At 53.4% G+C, this 16,703-nt stretch overlaps 1 protein-coding gene across 9 annotated transcripts in view; it reads right to left on the bottom strand.

Annotated features, from left to right (window-relative positions):
* TNRC18 (trinucleotide repeat containing 18) overlaps window positions 1-16,703 on the bottom strand; it is a 116,764-nt gene that overhangs the window by 44,580 nt on the left and 55,481 nt on the right. For 8 of the 9 annotated variants that reach the window (XM_054496079.2, XM_054496076.2, XM_054496077.2 and 5 more), the window contains 6 exons: window positions 11,032-11,207; window positions 10,283-10,419; window positions 9,980-10,108; window positions 7,840-8,011; window positions 5,367-5,727; window positions 322-597 (listed from right to left, as the gene is read on the bottom strand). In XM_054496079.2, coding sequence (XP_054352054.1) covers window positions 322-597; window positions 5,367-5,727; window positions 7,840-8,011; window positions 9,980-10,108; window positions 10,283-10,419; window positions 11,032-11,207 — 1,251 coding nt within the window. The remainder of the gene's footprint in view (window positions 1-321; window positions 598-5,366; window positions 5,728-7,839; window positions 8,012-9,979; window positions 10,109-10,282; window positions 10,420-11,031; window positions 11,208-16,703) is intronic. The other variant, XM_054496078.2, reaches the window with a different exon arrangement.

The following is a 16,703-nucleotide window of genomic DNA, read 5'->3' on the forward strand; positions in this document are numbered from 1 at the left end:
GGGGAGGGGGGAGGAGGGCAGGGAGGAGGGAAAGCGGAGAAAAACGCAGACTCAAAAGCAGTCCATATAACAGCTCAAAAAGAGCCAGCCGGTGATATTATCACAATGATACAGTACAAATCAAAGCAAAAATCAAAATCATTCGGCTGATAACAGCAGGCTACGCTGCCAAGAACTCAGATGGCAGCCTTCTTGCGGCCATCCGCACGGGCCTCCTCACCCACCATCTCTCCCGTGCGCCCACTCGCTTCCCTCTCGCTCACTCGCACGCACTCTCTCGCTAGGAAACACGGAAGGTATTTTGTGTTTGGAGCTAGTAACCTTGGTCAAACGATTCCTCCGAAGAGTCGCTGAAGGAGGAACGTGCCTCGGCCTCTCGAAGCAGCAAACAAAACGGCTGCTTCCTGCTGGTGGCCGGCTTGGGTTTCAGAGTCCGGGGGGCCGCCAGGCCCCTCTTGGTCAGCTTGGGGCCGCCAGCTGCCTTGCTGTTCTTTGCCACCATGCTACACAGGAGGGAAGGCGTCAGTTTGGAGCTGGAGGGGCCTTGGGCGGGCCACTCGTCCTTCAGGAATTCTTCGTCTTCCTCTGAGTCCGTATCTGCAGTCAAAGTAGTTTTTAATAGAGATAAGTCACAGGGCAGCAGGAGCTGGTGTCATTTTATTGGTTTTAATGGTTCTGAGAACGTACTGGAAGGTGCCAGAACAAACAGGTCTGAATACCTAGTAGGCGGCCGTGCGAAGGCCTTGCCCAATGTCACCAGCTCCCCTCCCAGTCCAGGCTTCTCCCTTGCCCCGGATGCCTCAGCCATGGCACGGCATCTTCCGAGTGCTGGACCCAGGCCCTTCCTAGACTGGATGCTGCCAGCCTCACCCACCAGTCACTCCAGCCTTTCCGGCCACCGGGGGATGAGAGAAGCCCTACGCTCAGGAAGGACTGTCCCCTGGTCACGGTGGTCACTGCCTGTCCCATGGGATTACGATGGCCCAGGGCGACAACCGCAGAGGACCTGACTCAGGAGGGAAAGGGCTCATGACAGCCAATCACGCATTCTCTTCCCAATGCCCCTCCCAGCGGCCTCCCAGTGGCAGCACGAAACAGGCCACAGTAAGGGTGTTTACACCATGGAAATGGGCAAACGCTGTTACCGCTAGCGGATCCCTTGTCCTTCTTTCTACGAGCTGGTGCACCAGCTCACCACTGCTGGCTTCCCCAAAGTCTGCAGCCTAACTATACAATGGAGAACAAGAGTCTTCAAATCTTCCGGGGAGACAACCAGCCAGCTTTGGGAGGGGGGCCTGCCAGGCAGGCAATGCTCCGGCTCACGCCATTTTGATCTGTTTTTCATAATGGGCAAGATGGGAAGACAGGGGTTCCAGAGACAGAGAACAACCCCTTGATCTGCTGAAATCCACTCCAAACGGGGGGAACGTGAACCAACACAGCTACAGCTCTGGCAGCACCTGCCACCTCCGACTCCAAGAGAAACCACATGCAGGCGTCCGTGGCGGGCATTCCTCTCATTGCTCCCACCAACACCTAAGCTTTCACTCCAGCAAGACCCCAACCTCAGGATGGTCCGGCAACTCTGGGGTGGGACAAGAGTCCAGTCCCACCAGGCTACCAGCCCCTGCCCGCCTACCAGTCAAAGCGCGCTCTCTCTTGTATGCTCCAATCTGTCCCTCCCAAGGCTGTGTCCCAGGCTGGAGAGGCCAGTAGGTGACAACCAACTTGGCCTCCTACAAGAACCCACAGGGAGGTCGGGTGCGGTGGCTTGCATCTGTGATCCTACCACCTTGGGAGGCTGAGGCGGGCAGCTCATGTGAGGCCAGGAGTTCGAGACCAGCCTGGCCAACATGGCGAAACCCCGTCTGTATTTTTAAAAAATACAAAAACTGTTGTATTTTCTATTTGTATTGTATTGTGGTGGACAGTGCCTGTTATCCCAGCTACTCGGGAGGCTGAGGTGGGAGGATCACTTGAACCCGGGAGGTGGAGGTTGCAGTGCGGCCGAGATCACACCACTGCACTCCAGCCTGGGCAACAGAGCAAGACATCAGCTATAAAAAAAAAAAAAAAAAAAAAAACCCACAGGGCATGCCACCGACCCCTACAATCGAAACTGAAAAAGCAAGAGGAGACCACTCTCACTTCAACCTCCGTCCAGCTCAGCAACTCCCTGCTGGACACACCCCTACCTCCTTGTGGACCCTGCACTCTCTCTGACCCAGAAGTGCAGAAAAGCAGATTATAAAAAATAAACAGAGGAGCGCTCTGCAGAGCCAGGTGAATCCCACAGCCACTGTCTTGCTGGAGCCAGGCCCACTGAATCCTCATTGCTACATGAGTCTGTTTCTCTCATCCAGGACAGTGGAGTTTTTGACCCAGGCACGATGGAGTGAGGGTGCCCATTTGACCATTCCCAGACCAGGCACGGCGGCTCTGCCTCTAATCCCAGCACTTTGGGAGACCGAGGCAAGCGGATCACCTGAGGTCAGGAGCTCAAGACCAGCCTGGCCAATGTGGTGAAACCCCATCTCTACTAAAAATAACAAAATTAGCTGGGCGTGGTGGTGCATGCCTGTAACCCCAGCTACTCAGGAGGCTGAGGCAGGACAAATCACTTGAACCTGAGAGGCGGAGGTTGCAGTGAGCCGAGATCATGCCACTGCACTCCTCCTGGGCAAAAAGAGCAAAACTCCATCTCAAAATAATAATAATAATAGTAATAATAAATAAATAAATAAAACGGACATTCCCTCACACGCATCAAGAGTGAACACACCAGCTCGGAGCACCCCAGAGACCTCAGAGACAGAGCTCATCTCTGACCTCCAGCTCCACCCCATCTACATCCACCTGAAAGTGGGGAATTCTTTCAGCTACCACCCAGACTGCATCCACAGACCCCAATCCCTCAGAAGATCAAAAGAACAGCAATCTCCCCCGACTTCCCTGAACCCCCTTCACTTTTCCAAAATGAGCAGAGATTGAGAGAGCAAAAGAAAGCCCCTCCCTTCCCCCTCAGAGTGATGAGTCTCTGGCACTGTCTCTCCCTGCTTGTGCCCACACACTGGCCAGGAGCCTGGGCTGTACTGCTCTGATCACACCCATCCCAGTCAAAGAAGCACGGAAGCCATGACACTCTCATATGTCCTCAGCACAGAAGGCATGAGCCAGCTGCTTAACTCGCACCCATAGGGAGCATCAGTCCTGGTGACCTGCTAGCCTAGGACAGACAAAACACATGCACCCCGAAAAAGCCAGCAGCTTAATTCCGTGCCAGGTGCCACGTTCAGCTCTCTGCCCACGTGAGCTCACTTAAGGCCCCCAACGACCCCATAAAGCAGGTGACGATATCTTAACTCTGAGTCCATAAACACTTTTTATTTTCTTAAGAAAACATGCCTTTACTGTATCAATAAACACGTCCACTTTTTGCCCTTGACATTCAAACTCCCCCTTCTCCGCCCATGAACTGGCCAGAGCCAATCAAAAGCCCTAGACACACAGAACCAGGCAGTTGCCAATGCAAAAGCTCTCCACCCACCCCAGGGCCTGGGGATTCCCAGAACAAACACCACTGACACTGACACGGGCCAGAACCCAGGAAGCTCCCTCCTTCTGGCCTCCCTGCAGCTAGCCACAAACTTAGCACCTGTCCACCCTGGGCATGAGGTGCTCTGTCCACAAATACTGAGCAAGTACCCACTACCTGCCAGGCAGCAGGCTCTGGGCCACAAGAGGCCATGACCATGAGGACACTCCAATGTGGCAGTCTCTTGTTAAATGAGATAAAACTCCATTCTTCAGTCCTACCAGGACTGCTCCATTTCAAGAGCTCAATAGCAGCTAGGCAAGGCAGCTCACGCCTGTAATCCGAGCACTTTGCGAGGCTGAGGCAGGAGGATCTCTTGATCCCAGGAGTTTAAGACCAGCATTGGCAACATAGCAAGACTCAGCCTCTATAACAATAAAAATAGTAGTAGTGTGCGCCTATGGTCCCAGCTATTCGGGAGGCTAAAGTGGGAGGCTTGCTTAAGGCCAGGAGTTCCAGACTAGCCTGGAAAACAGGGAGACCCCATCTCTACGAAAATAAAAGTAAATTAGCTTTGCGTGGTGGTACACAGCTGTAGTCCCAGATACTCAGGAGTTTCAGAGGAGAGCATTGCTTGAGCCCAGGCACCAGCCTGGGAAACACTGCAAGACCCTGTCTCTACAAAAAATTTTAAAAATTAGCCAGGTGTGGTGGTGCTCACCTAGTCCCAGCTACTCGGGGGGCTAAGGCAGGAGGATCACTTGAGCCCAGGAGCTCGAGGCTGCAGTGAGTTATGATGGCCCCACTGCACTCCAGCCTAGGCAGTAAAAAGAGACTCTGTCTCAAAAAACGCACGGCGCAGTAGCTCACGCGCCTGTAATCCCAGCACTTTGGAGGCCGAGGCAGGTGCATCACCTGAGGTCAGGAGTTCGGGACCAGCCTGGCCAACATGGCAAAACCCCGTCTCTACTAAAAATACAAAATTAGCTGGGCGTGGTGGCACATGCCTGTAGTCCCAGCTACTCGGGAGGCCCAGCCAAGGGAATAATCGCTTGAACCCAGGAGGTGGAAGTTGCAGTGAGCCAAGATCGCACCACTGCACTCCAGCCTGGACGACAGGGTGAGACTCCGTCTAAATTAAAAAAAAAAAAAAAAAAAAAAAACTCAATAGTGGGACACAGCCATGATGGCGGCAGGTTCCAGTGGGTAGGTGGGTCGGGCCGAACCAGGTTTAACCCCGAGTCACCTCTCCACACCCGAGCGCACACACTCCCCTCTGGCTCTCGGGCCACATCATCCCCAGCAACAACATGGGGGTACCACTGTCAGAGCTGCCACAGACACAATAACGCCAATGAACCCCGCATCCAGAGCCGAGCTTGGTGGGCGCTCCATAAACACTGTTTCCGCCAACACTTCGCGACAAAGCCGTGGTCCGCAACAGACAGCATGCCTCCTGTGGGTAGGGGAGTCCAGTCACCTCTAGGACCCTCAAGAGCAGTCGCGCTCCAGGCCTCTCTAGGCCAAACAGCATCCGTGCCTGACATCCGGTAGGCAAGCGGAGGGCGGGCAAGAGAGGGCCGGCGGACGTCGGCTCCCAACCGCCAATCACGGGCGCCCACCAATCACAGGCACCTGCCCGCCATCACACCCGCCAGTCACAGGCATATCTGCTTCAGGCGGCCTCCTCCTCACTTCCGGCTTGGAGGCCATGCCAAGCCCAGGCACTTTAGTGCGCCCCAGACAGAGAGAAGGAAGGAGAACGGTGGAGAGAAGAGGGGAAAAAGGAGAGAAGCAGCGGACCAGAGGTGGCGCGGCATACGCTACTTACTGTAAGAGTAGCTGCTCACTTCCGAGGCAAACGGGGAATGGGCCGACTTGGGCTGGCCTCTGGCCTTGAACCCCACCTCCATCTTCCTGGCTGTGGCGGCCCTTTTGTGTTTACCTTCTCTGGAGGATTTCAGAGACAGGCCGAGGCCCTTGGCCAGCGCCTTCCTGTCCTTCCCCAGCAGGCTGTCGTAAGGCGTCAAGTACCTGCCGCAGCCCCCGCTAGTTTTCGATTTCCCCCCAGCACTGTCCGAAAACTTGAAGGGCGACTTCAACTTGTCCTGCTTGGTGAGGGAGAGGGCCTTGTCGAGCTTGCTTGCCAACTGCTCCTGGTCACTGGCCATCTTCTTCTTCTTAATCTTTAGCTGGAGAGGGAAGGTGGGTCATGGGTTAAAAGATTTGACAAAACAAGTGTAGTGGGTTTCAGTGCCCATGCTCTGCCCAGCCTGGGCTCCAATCCTTCCCCTGCCTCTGTGATTTAACTCCTCTTAGCATGCATATATATATATATATATATATATATTTTTTTTTTTAGAGACGGAGTCTCGCTCTGTTGCCCAGCCTGGGGCTCAGTGGCGCGATCTAGGCTCACTGCAACCTCCACCTCCCAGGTCCAAGCATTTCTCCTGCCTCAGGCTCCCGACTAGCTGGGAGTCGCAAGTCACTGCAGCCTCGACCTCTGGGCTCTGTGACCCTCCCGCCTCAGCTTTTCTGGTAGCTGGGAATACAGGCATGTGCCACCACTCCTGGCTAATTTTTATTATTTTTATTTTTGTAGAGATGGGGTTTCACCATGTTGCCCAGGCTGGTCTCAAACTTTTAGGCTCAAGCCATTCTCCCACCTCAGCCTCCCAAAGTGCTGGGATTCCAGGCGAGAGCCACCACGACTGGCCAGCTTCAATGTGTAACTAACTCTGTAAAATGGGGGTACTTGTGTCTGGGTATCGGCAGGGTGTTTCTGAAGATGAACTCAGATAAGGTATGCAGTGACCACAATGTCTGGTACAAGGTAACCACTTATTAAATAGCTGGTGCTGTGGTTACATTGATGGCTGGCCCTGGCTTTCCGTGGCACTGCTTGGTGCCTCCTAAGGAAGCACTTCAACCAAGTGCTGCTGCCGATGGCCTGGAGAAGGCAGCCGGATTAAGGGAGGAGGAAAGGAATCAAGATCAAAAACCCAGATTGAAGCGCAGCTGATATGCCTATCTCAGCCACCTACAGCAGCTGACAAAGACTAGTGCACACTCCAAACCAGTTCGTTCAACTAAAGGGGCCGAAGCTGCCAAAAAAAATGCCTCAAGTGTTCCTTGGATGCCTGAAGCAGAAAGAACCATTAGAGATTTCACAGATTAAATTCCTGCCTGCATGTCTATCGTCAGCTGTAGTCATTTGTTGAAGCGAAACATGCAGTTTCAAAGCCATTAATGCCCCAGGTTTGAACATTTTATCTCGATTTTCTTTAATCAGGTGACATTTCTTAAGGAAGAAAAAAGCTGGGATGGTGTCAATTAAAACAAAAGCATCCCTCACCACAATTTGAAAGTAAAAACGATCTGGTGTAACACTGGCAATCTTTCTCCTCCTAGACCCCGTCTCCCTCCATGAGCCTGCCCCTCTCAGCCAAGTCAACCAAAATACCCCTCAGCTGGGTGCAGTGGCTCACACCTGGAATCCCAGCACTTTGGGAGGCTGAGGTAGGCGGATCACCTGAGGTCAGGAGTTCGAGGCCAGCCTGGCCAAGATGGTGAAGCCCCATCTCAACTAAAAATACAAAAATTAGCCGGACGTGGTGGTGGGCACCTGTAATCCCAGCTACTTGGGAGGCTGAGGCAGGAGAATCGCTTGAACCTGGGAGGCGGACGTTGCAGTGAGCCGAGATCGTGCCACGACACTCCAACCTGGGTGACTGAGCGACTGTCTCAAAAACAAACAAAAAAAAACACTACCCCTTTGCACTGGACTTTATGGGGAGGGATGACAAGGTACATTAGTATTTACAAAAAGCCACCTTAAGTGGATGATTTTAATGTTCTGAAGAAAGAAGAAGAATCGAGTTGGCTCTCAGCCCATTACCCCTGGAGAGTTGAGAGAGGAAATTACCATGGCACCAAGCCTTTGTTTCTTAGAACTACAGAATGGCAAAGCTGCTCATTAAACAATTACACCATTAAACAACAGAGCAATTGTATTATTTGTTTAAGAACTTGTGTGTCTCCTTGGCTTTAGCAAAGGGTCATGCAGCACACACAGGGAGATAGCTTTTAGGCCTCCCGTCTCTCAGGCTGTGTTACGTCGGTAGGTCTCTGACCTCCTCTGGGCCTTAATCTCCCCCTCTGTACAATAAGGAAGATTGGAGAAGAGTCATTCCGGCACTAAAGACAACCACTTCTAAGGTTTCTGTACAGGAACAAGGGGCCTGCAAAGGGAGCGTGAATTCCTGAAAGATCTCACACACCTGGAAGACTGGGTTACTCACCTGACTGATGAAGTCGGACGAGGCTTCATGTTCATCCCAAGTCTGGTTCCTCCCCCTGGCTTTCCCCATTCCAATGAGGGCATCGTGTTCCTCCTCAGACCCCTTGTGTCTCTTTCTTATCCCTGCTCCCAGCTCATAATCATCTGATGTCAGCAGAGACTTGCTGCTCAGCCTGAAACGCAGACACACTGCCGGTCAGCACCCTCGCCAGACAAGACTCGCAGGCTGGGGTCCACCCTCATGGCCCTGAAGGGTTGGGCTCTGGACCCTGAGCGCGGACAATGATGGCAGAGTGACGGGCGTGGGGAGATGGATCTTGTAACACAACAGTGCTGGAATTCTGGGATATTTGTGAATGAGGCAGAATGAGAGTTTAAGGTGAAAGAAGAAAAAAAGCATTTTCTTTCTTGTGCGCTTTTACGCGTACACTCTCACACACACACATCTCTGTGCGGTCAGGTACCTATTTACCAAATTGTGCCAAGAACAAAGATCAGAAACGCCAAGGAAATCCACCAGGATGGCAGGGGGAGTTTAGAACACAAGTTTACACGAAGAAGGATTCCAGTCCGTCTTTTCCAGCAAGGGAAAAAAAAAAAAACGAAGGCTGGTCTCCGGAATCCTGTGCGCAGTGGCAGTGGGGACACAGACATGGCTTAGAAGCCCCACTTGCTTGCTTTAAGCTGAAACTTCACAGGTGATCAAAACAGCCGATCTGTACTTGGCACTCACTCACTGTGTATCTTGCACTGTGTTAGTGGCTTTATATTTTGGCCACAAACGTTTGGTGCTGCTGTATTTTATTTATTTATTTATTTTTAGATGGAGTCTCACTCTGTTGCCAGGATGCAGTGCAATGGCTCGATTTCAGCTCACTGCAACCTCTGCCTCCCAGGTTCAAGCAATTCTCCCACCTTAGCCTCCAGGCACACACCACGCCTGGCTAATTTTTGTATTTTTAGTAAAGAAGGGGTTTCTCCATGTTGCCCAGGCTGGTCTCAAACTCCTGACCTCAAGTGATCCACCTGCCTCGGCCTCCTAAAGTGCCAGGCTTACAGGCGTGAGCCACCGTGGCCAACCTGTGTACTTATTTTTTTTTATAGATGAGAAAACAGGCTCAGAAAAGCTAACACCTGGCCTGAGGTCAGTCACACTAAGGGGTGGTGCTGGGACTCAAGAACGGGAAATTTAACCAGTGCAGGCCACACCCCTGACCACCACGCTGCTGGTGGCCGCAGCCTCCTGCCCTCTTCTCCGGGAAACTCTCCCTGCCCCTGCTGCGGCTGGTGAGGGAGATTTCTACCTCTCTCCATCCTCTCTTGGGTCAGAAACATCCAAGGATGTTAAATGCAAGACCTGGGGGCTGTTTTATCCTGAGAAGAACGGCGGCTTTCCCACTGCCTCTCCTGTACCCTCCGAAGGCCCCCCCAGGCTCCTTCTGCTTCCTCAGGGCAGGTCTTGAGCCGCCTAGCGTCTACCCCATCCTCCTGTCCCAGGCTCCGAACACTCCGACCCCTTTCCTTGACGGGCCCCTTTCCGCTCGTGCTACAGACACCGAGGGAAGGACGAAGCATCTTTTCTGTGCACGCCTCGCCCTGCGGGAAAAGCTCTCATTCCAGCTGGCGTTCAGAAAGACCCACACAGGTGCCCCACAAGGCTGCGACCGCCGCCCGAGGAGGAGGAGCTTGTCCCCAAGTGCCAGAAGGGGCCAGCCCTGGTCTCGGGGGCAAGCCAGCAGGTCCGGCACGGCGGGGACCGAGTGACAGCCGGGTCATAGCCCATCCCAGCAAGCCAAGGCTGGCAGCCCAGCGGGTCCTTCCTCAGGGAGGAGGCGCATGGAAAAGAGGAGGAATTAGGCCCTAGGCGTGAGGAGGCAGGCGTGGCAGGAAGACAGGTGAAGCGCTGGGTTAGGACACGGGAAAAATCTGTCGCAGGAGCCATCCTCCCGGCTCAGCACCGGCCTCGCTCCCTCCTGGCCCGGGCAGCACAGGCCGTGCTCCCCGAGGGCCACTGCTGCAGGTAGGTCAGAGCCTGAGGGACGCGAGGTCCCCCAGCACCCCCAGGCAGGCCCTGCGTGGGGCCCGGGCTCCTCCCCTCAAGCTGTGTGCCAGTCCCCGACCCACCGAGGGGCCAGCCTTACTTTCCGCTACTGTGGCCGCTCTTCCCTCTCTTGCGGGGGGGCGACAGGGCGCTCGGGGCGTGGGTCCGTTTCCGCGGCCTGCCAGGGCCTCTGCGTGCCAAGCTTCTATGGGGTTCCTCGCGCCTGTCCCTTAAAAAGAATCACACGCTTGGCTGTGACGCTGGGGGGCGGGCGGGGCGCGGAGAACGGGCACACGATGCACACACGGCGCCGGGTCCACGCACACCTCGACGGCTGCTGCGCGCCTGGGGGCCTGGTGGGCCGGGGCAGGGGCCCCACGGGGCGGGCGGGGGGCACACTCACTCGGAGTCCCGGCGGCGCTGCAGCTTCACCAGCTCACGCTGCTTCTCCTTGTACTGGCGCTGGACCTCGGCCAGCCGCATCCGGAAGTCCAGCTCCAGGGCGTCCATGTCCTCCAGGGAGGACTTCATGGCGTACATCTGGGGAAAGAACCGGGAGAGGAGGAGGGGGTGAGGATGCCACTGCCCAGCGACGCCCACCGCCCACCCAGGTGCCCCTGAGGAAGGGGAGACTGCATTGGGAGCTGGGGCTCGAGTCCCACCGCTGCCACCTCCTGACTGTAGCCATGGCTTCATCGTACGCAAGGGACCCTGTGCTGGCTCTGCGGGGCTGTGGCAGTGCTCAATGAGATGGCATGCCTGAAGCACAGTGCTTGCGTGTGACACCAGCTCCATCAGTGAGGGCCACTGTGTCATTTATAAACGGAGGCTCAGCAAGGGGATGCTGCAGCCCCAGGCCCCATGGGCACCTAAGGCCAGAGCTACCTGTGACCCTGGCATACTCTTTCCAGTGGATCACACCGCGACCTGTGTGATGCGCCTGACATGCTAGCAGACAGGTAAACTGAGTCCCCGAGAAGGGCAACCACTTGACTAGGACCACACAGCACATCAGCACAAGGAGCTGAATGTAGCTCAGGCCTCTCTGGCGCCAAAGCCAGCCACGCCCCAGGCAGTGCGGCACCTCCACAGAGGGGCCTCCCACCCAGCCTCCGCCCGCGGACCCCAGGGAAGCAGCAGCCAGCTGCTCACCCGCTCCTCCTTCTTGCGCATCCAGCTGTACTTCTTGTTGGGCTTCAGCTCCCGCGGGAGCCGCAGGTTCTTGAGCGGGTCCACCACTGGCCCATCCAGCACCTCCCTCAGCATGTGGCTGCCAGCTGCCAGCAGACTCTCCAGGGAGGGCCGCGCCACAAGGGCCCGCTCCGCACCTGCAGACAGGAGGCAGGTAACAGGGCGCTGCCGCCACCCCTTCCCCAACCCCAAACGGGGATGCCGAGGCCCAAAGCAAGCGCAGGCCCCAGGCCACACGTGCCCATCCCCCAAGGTGCTGAGTGGACAGAGGCCTTTGTGACATGCCGGAAGTCCTGAGCATCTCTAAACAAGAACGGGGAGAAGTCCAGGCATGGTGGCTCACGCCTGTAATCCCAGCACTTTGGTGGTTGAGGCGGGCAGATCACCTGAGGTCGGGAGTTCAAGACCAGCCTGACCAACATGGTGAAATGGTGAAACCCCACCTCTACTAAAAATAACAAAAATCTAGGCGGGTGTAGTGGCACACGCCTGGAATCCCAGCTACTCGGGAGACTAAGGCGGGAGAACCGCTTGAACCTGGGAGGCGGAGGTTGCAGTGAGCTGAGTTTGCACCACCGCATGCCAGCCTGAGCGATGGAGCAAGACTCCATCTCAAAAACAAATAAATAGGCCAGGCGTGGTGGCTCACGCCTGTAATTCCAGCACTTTGGGAGGCCGAGGCGGGCGGATCATGAGGTCAGGAGATGGAGACCATCCTGGCTAACATGGTGAAATCCCATCTCTACTAAAAAAATACAAAAAATTAGCCGGGTGTGGTGGCAGGCGCCTGTAGCCCCAGCTACTTGGGAGGCTGAAGCAGGAGAATGGTGAGAACCCGGGAGGCGGAGCTTGCAGTGAGCCGAGATGGCGACACTGCACTCCAGCCTGGGTGACAGACGGAGACTCCATCTCAATCAATCAATCAATCAATCGAACAGGAGAGAAGGCAGCACGCATGGCACAGGGTCCTGTGCTCTATTCACAGAGTACAGGCTAGGCACGGCAAAGCTCCAGAGGGAGGGCCTCCAAAGGCTGAAGGGTTCTTCCCAGCAGTACGGCTCTCCTTCCACTTATTTGTACATACATTCTTCCATAGCGAATATGCATGGCTCTTATAATCAGGAAAAAGCCCAGGATGAAAAACACAAACCAAGCAGAAACGTGTAAAAAAAAAAAAGACAGCCCTCTTCCTTCCTCCTCCAACACACAGGTCCCTCCCTTGGGAGGCCACTGTGGGTGCAGTTTCCACTAGACAGTTCCAGAAATGATTATGCATATTCAAATGCACACGACATCCACGGGCATCCTTTAAAATATAAAAATAAGCCGGGCGCGGTGGCTCACGCCTGTAATCCCAACACTTTGGGTTGCCAAGGCAGGCGGATAATTTCAGGTGAGCAGTTTTGAGACCAGTCTGGCCAACATGGTGAAACCCTGTCTCTACTAAAAATTCAAAAATTAGCTGGGCATGGTGACAAGCACCTGTAGTCCCAGCTATTCAGGGGTTGAGGCCTAAGAACTCCTTAAACTCAGGAGGCAGAAGGTGCAGTGAGCTGAGATTGAGCCACTCCAACCTGGGCAATAGAGCGAGACTCCAGCTCAAAAAAAAAATTAAATAAAATATAAATATAAACTGGGTGCCTGTAGTCCCAGCTACTCGGGAGGCTGAGGTAAGAAGGTCACTTGAACCCAGGAAGTTGAGACTGCAGTGAGCCATCGTCACATCACTGCACTCCAGCCTGGGCAACAGAGCGGGCCCGTGTCAAAGTAACACACACACACACACAGACACACACACACACACACACGATCACACACACAGACACACACACACACACACACACGATCACACACACACACAGACACACACAGACACACACACACAGACACACACACACACGATCACAGACACACACACACACGATCTCAGGCTGGGCACGGTGGCTCAGTAATCCCAGCGCTTTGGGAGGCCGAGGCGGGTGGATGGCTTGAGGCCAGGAGTTTGAAACCAGTCTGGCCAACATGGTAAAACCCCCTCTCTACTAAAAATACAAAAATTAGCTGGGCATGGTGGTGACCACCTGTAATCCCAGCTATTTGGGAAGCTGAGGCACCAGAATCGCTTGAACCCAGGAGGCAGAGGTTGCGGGGAGCCATGATAGCCCCACTGCACTCCAGCCTGGGTGACAGAGGGAGACTGTCTCAGGAAAAAAAAAAAAAAAAAAAAGATCTCAATCAATACATACTGTATCACATTTTGCTTTTTTTCTGCTTAATGACTTTTCTCATATTAGCACAAAGCAAACATCTAGCTCCTTATTATCAGCTTGGACCTTATAAAAATTGCCATCTCTAAAGGTCAAAAACACTAGAATGTCAGCAATTTTAAATGGCCAAACGTGCAAAGGAGCTTACGCAGAATCATGCGGGGGGGCGGGGCGGAAGGGCAGCCTAGAACACTCTTGAATTGATGAGTTTTGATTCATCTAAGTCATCTCCCATTGATGGCATTTAGGTTGTTTCCTATCTTTTTAAGATAGGGTCTCACTCTGTCCTTCAGGCTGGAGTTCTCCATCACACGTCACCACAGCCTCAAGCTGCGAGGCTCAAGCAATCACCCTGCCTCACCCTCCTGAGTAGCTGGGACCACAGGCACATGCCGTCACACCCGGCTAATTTTTGTATTTTTTGTAGAGATGGGGTCTTGCTATGTTTCCCAGGCTGGTCTCGAACTCCTGGGCTCAACTGATCCTCCTGCCTCAGCCTCCCAAAGTGCTGAGATTACAGGCGTGAGCCACTGTGTCCGGCCTCGTATCTTTTTGTAATAGGAGCACATGGGCACATAGCTAGGACACGTGTGACAGGAAAAGCCTCACCAGTGTGATGAATATGACCAGGTGTGTGCAGTTCTCTCTCTGATAAATACTCCCCCTACCCTCCACAAAGGGTGCTCCAACCACAGAGATCTTGCTTTGGTCTCTACCAAATTTAAATGAGTTCTATTATAATTTTTCAATGGACATTTCATTTTTTTAATGCAGACGGGGTCTCGCCATGTTGCCCGGGCGGGTCTTAAACTCCTGGGCACAAGCAATCCTTCAGCCGCGGCCTCCCAAGGTACTGGGATTACAGACGTGAGCCACCATGCCCAGCTGACATTTTCTTTGTGATCTAAAAACCAATTTTTGGCTGGGCGTGGTGGCTCACGTCTGTAATCCCAGCACTTTGGGAGGCCGAGGCGGGCGGATCACCTGAGGTCAGGAGTTCGAGACCAGCCTGACCAACATGGAGAAACACTGTCTCTACCAAAAATACAAACAATTAGCCAGGCCTAGTGGCGCATGCCTATAATGCCAGCTACTCAGGAGGCTGAGGCAGGAGAGTCGCTTGAACCCGGGAGGCGGAGACTGTGGTGAGCCGAAAACCATATTCTCTATTGGCAATGTGCAATGTTCCAGAGACAGACATGACTAATGATGCTGCTGAGGGGGAGCGTCTCTTCCTTGGCACTACTCACATTTCACTATTCATTCGCATCTCTGCTGGGGGCTGTCCTCTGCCTTCACTGCAGGGTGTCTTGCTGAGTCCCTGCCTTTACCCACTAGATGGCAGTAGTGCTCCCCCCAAGCTGTGACAACCAAAAATGCGGTTGCCAATATCCCCTGGGGGAACAAAATCACCCCTAGTTGAGAATGCTTGTTTTGCTCTTCTTCTGTGTTTTTTTCGTTTTTGTTGTTTTTTCTTGGTGAGACGGAATCTCACTGTGTCACCCAGGCTGGAGTGCAGTGACAATCTCGGCTCACTGCAACCTCCACCTCCTGGGTTCAAGCAATTCTCTTGCCTCAGCCTCCAGAGTAGCTGGGATTACAGGTATGTGTCACCACACCCAGCTAATTTTTGTATTTTTAGTAGAGATGGGGTTTCGCCATGTTGGCCAGGCTGGTCTCAAACTCCTGACCTCAAGTGATCCGCCCACCTTGGCCACCCAAAGTGCTGGGATTCCAGGCGTGAGCCACCGCAGCTGGCCGCTCTTCTTATATCTTTAGGGAAACTGAGGCCACAAAGCCGCAAACCTGATCAGCTCCCAAAGGCTGATGTTAGACTGAAATCGTCTCACCCACCCCACACTCCCACCTCAAGGTCCTGCGAGACATAAGAGTCTACAATGTCAGGTAAGGATGGAGGGCTGTTCTGTTCTCCAGGAGGGGACCAAGGTATGACTCTGTCACCTCCTTCAGCCTCCCACAAACCTATTATCCCTAAGCTCTTAACTGATCAGGCAAGGGACACCCAAGTGACCTCTAGGCCAGTGGTGATGGGTTCAGTCGTGTCCCCACTAATTTAATATGTGAGAGTCCTAACCCCTAGTAACCTCAGAAGGTAACCTCTGTGGGAGACAGGGCTTTTGCAGAGGTGGTCAAAGTTCAAGTCATGACAGTGGGCCTTAACTCCGTAGGAGAATTCTGGGCTGAGTGCAGTGACTTACACTTGTAATCCCAGCACTTTGAGAGGCCGAGGCGGGCGGATCACTTGAGGCCAGGAGTTCAAGATCAGCATGGCCAACATGGCGAAACCCCGTCTCTACTAAAAATACAAAAATTAGTTGGATGTGGTGGCGTGTGCCTGTAATCCCAGCTACTTGGGAAGCTGAGGCAGAATCACCTGAACCCAGGAGGCAGAGGTTGCAGTGAGTGGAGATCACACCACTGCACTCCAGCCTAGGCAACAGAGAGAGATTCTGTCCCAAATAATAATAATAAAAAAAAAAAACAGTACCAGGTGGGAAGACCAAGGGAATTTTTTTTTTTTTTTTTTTTTTTTTTTTTTTTGAGATGGAGTTCCACTCTTGTTGCCCAGGCTGGAGTGCAGTGGTACCATCTCGGCTCACTGCAACCTCCGCCTCCCGGGTTCAAGTGATTTTCCGAGTAGCTGGGATTACAGGCGCCGGCCACCACGCCCAGCTAATTTTTGTATTTTTAGTAGAGATGGGGTTTCACCATGTTGGCCAGGCTGGCTCGAACTCCTGACCTCAGATTATCTACCCGCCTCAGCCTCCCAAAATGCTGGGATTACAGGCATGTGCCACCGCGCCCAGCCAACCAAGGGAATTTTGATTTTCTTCTACCCAGAAACAAACAAAAAAAGTTTCTATTGAACTATTTTAGTGAGAGAAAAGCAGCAATGAACTTTAGGACAAGCACCGCCCAGTGGGGAGGGGGGCGTTGCTCACACAGGCCAATGGGAGCGTGGCTTCTCCAGGCTTCCTTGAGGGCCATCTGACCGTGACAGTCAGAAAGCCTTGAAAAACGTGGCCTTGTTTGGACCCAACAGTTCTACCTCTGGGCATACAATCCGAGGCAAATCAGAGATATGGACAAAGTTTTTTTTTCCTTCAAGGATAACCATCATGTTATTTGCAACAGAGGAAAAACAAAACAAAACAAAAAAACTTTTGTTTTAAAGCAGACGAAAATGCCTGACCATCTAAGACTGGGTCATCAAGAGCCAGGGCCACCACCAGGCAAAAAATTGAGCAGTCCCTAAAACAATGATTTTTTTAAAAAAACCACAGCTTTAAGCCAGGTGCTCACGCTTATAATCCCAGCAATTATAATCCCAGCAATTTGGGAGTC

The sequence above is a fragment of the Pongo pygmaeus genome, chromosome 6, assembly GCF_028885625.2.
Source record: "Pongo pygmaeus isolate AG05252 chromosome 6, NHGRI_mPonPyg2-v2.0_pri, whole genome shotgun sequence".
NCBI classification, from domain to species: domain Eukaryota; kingdom Metazoa; phylum Chordata; class Mammalia; order Primates; family Hominidae; genus Pongo; species Pongo pygmaeus.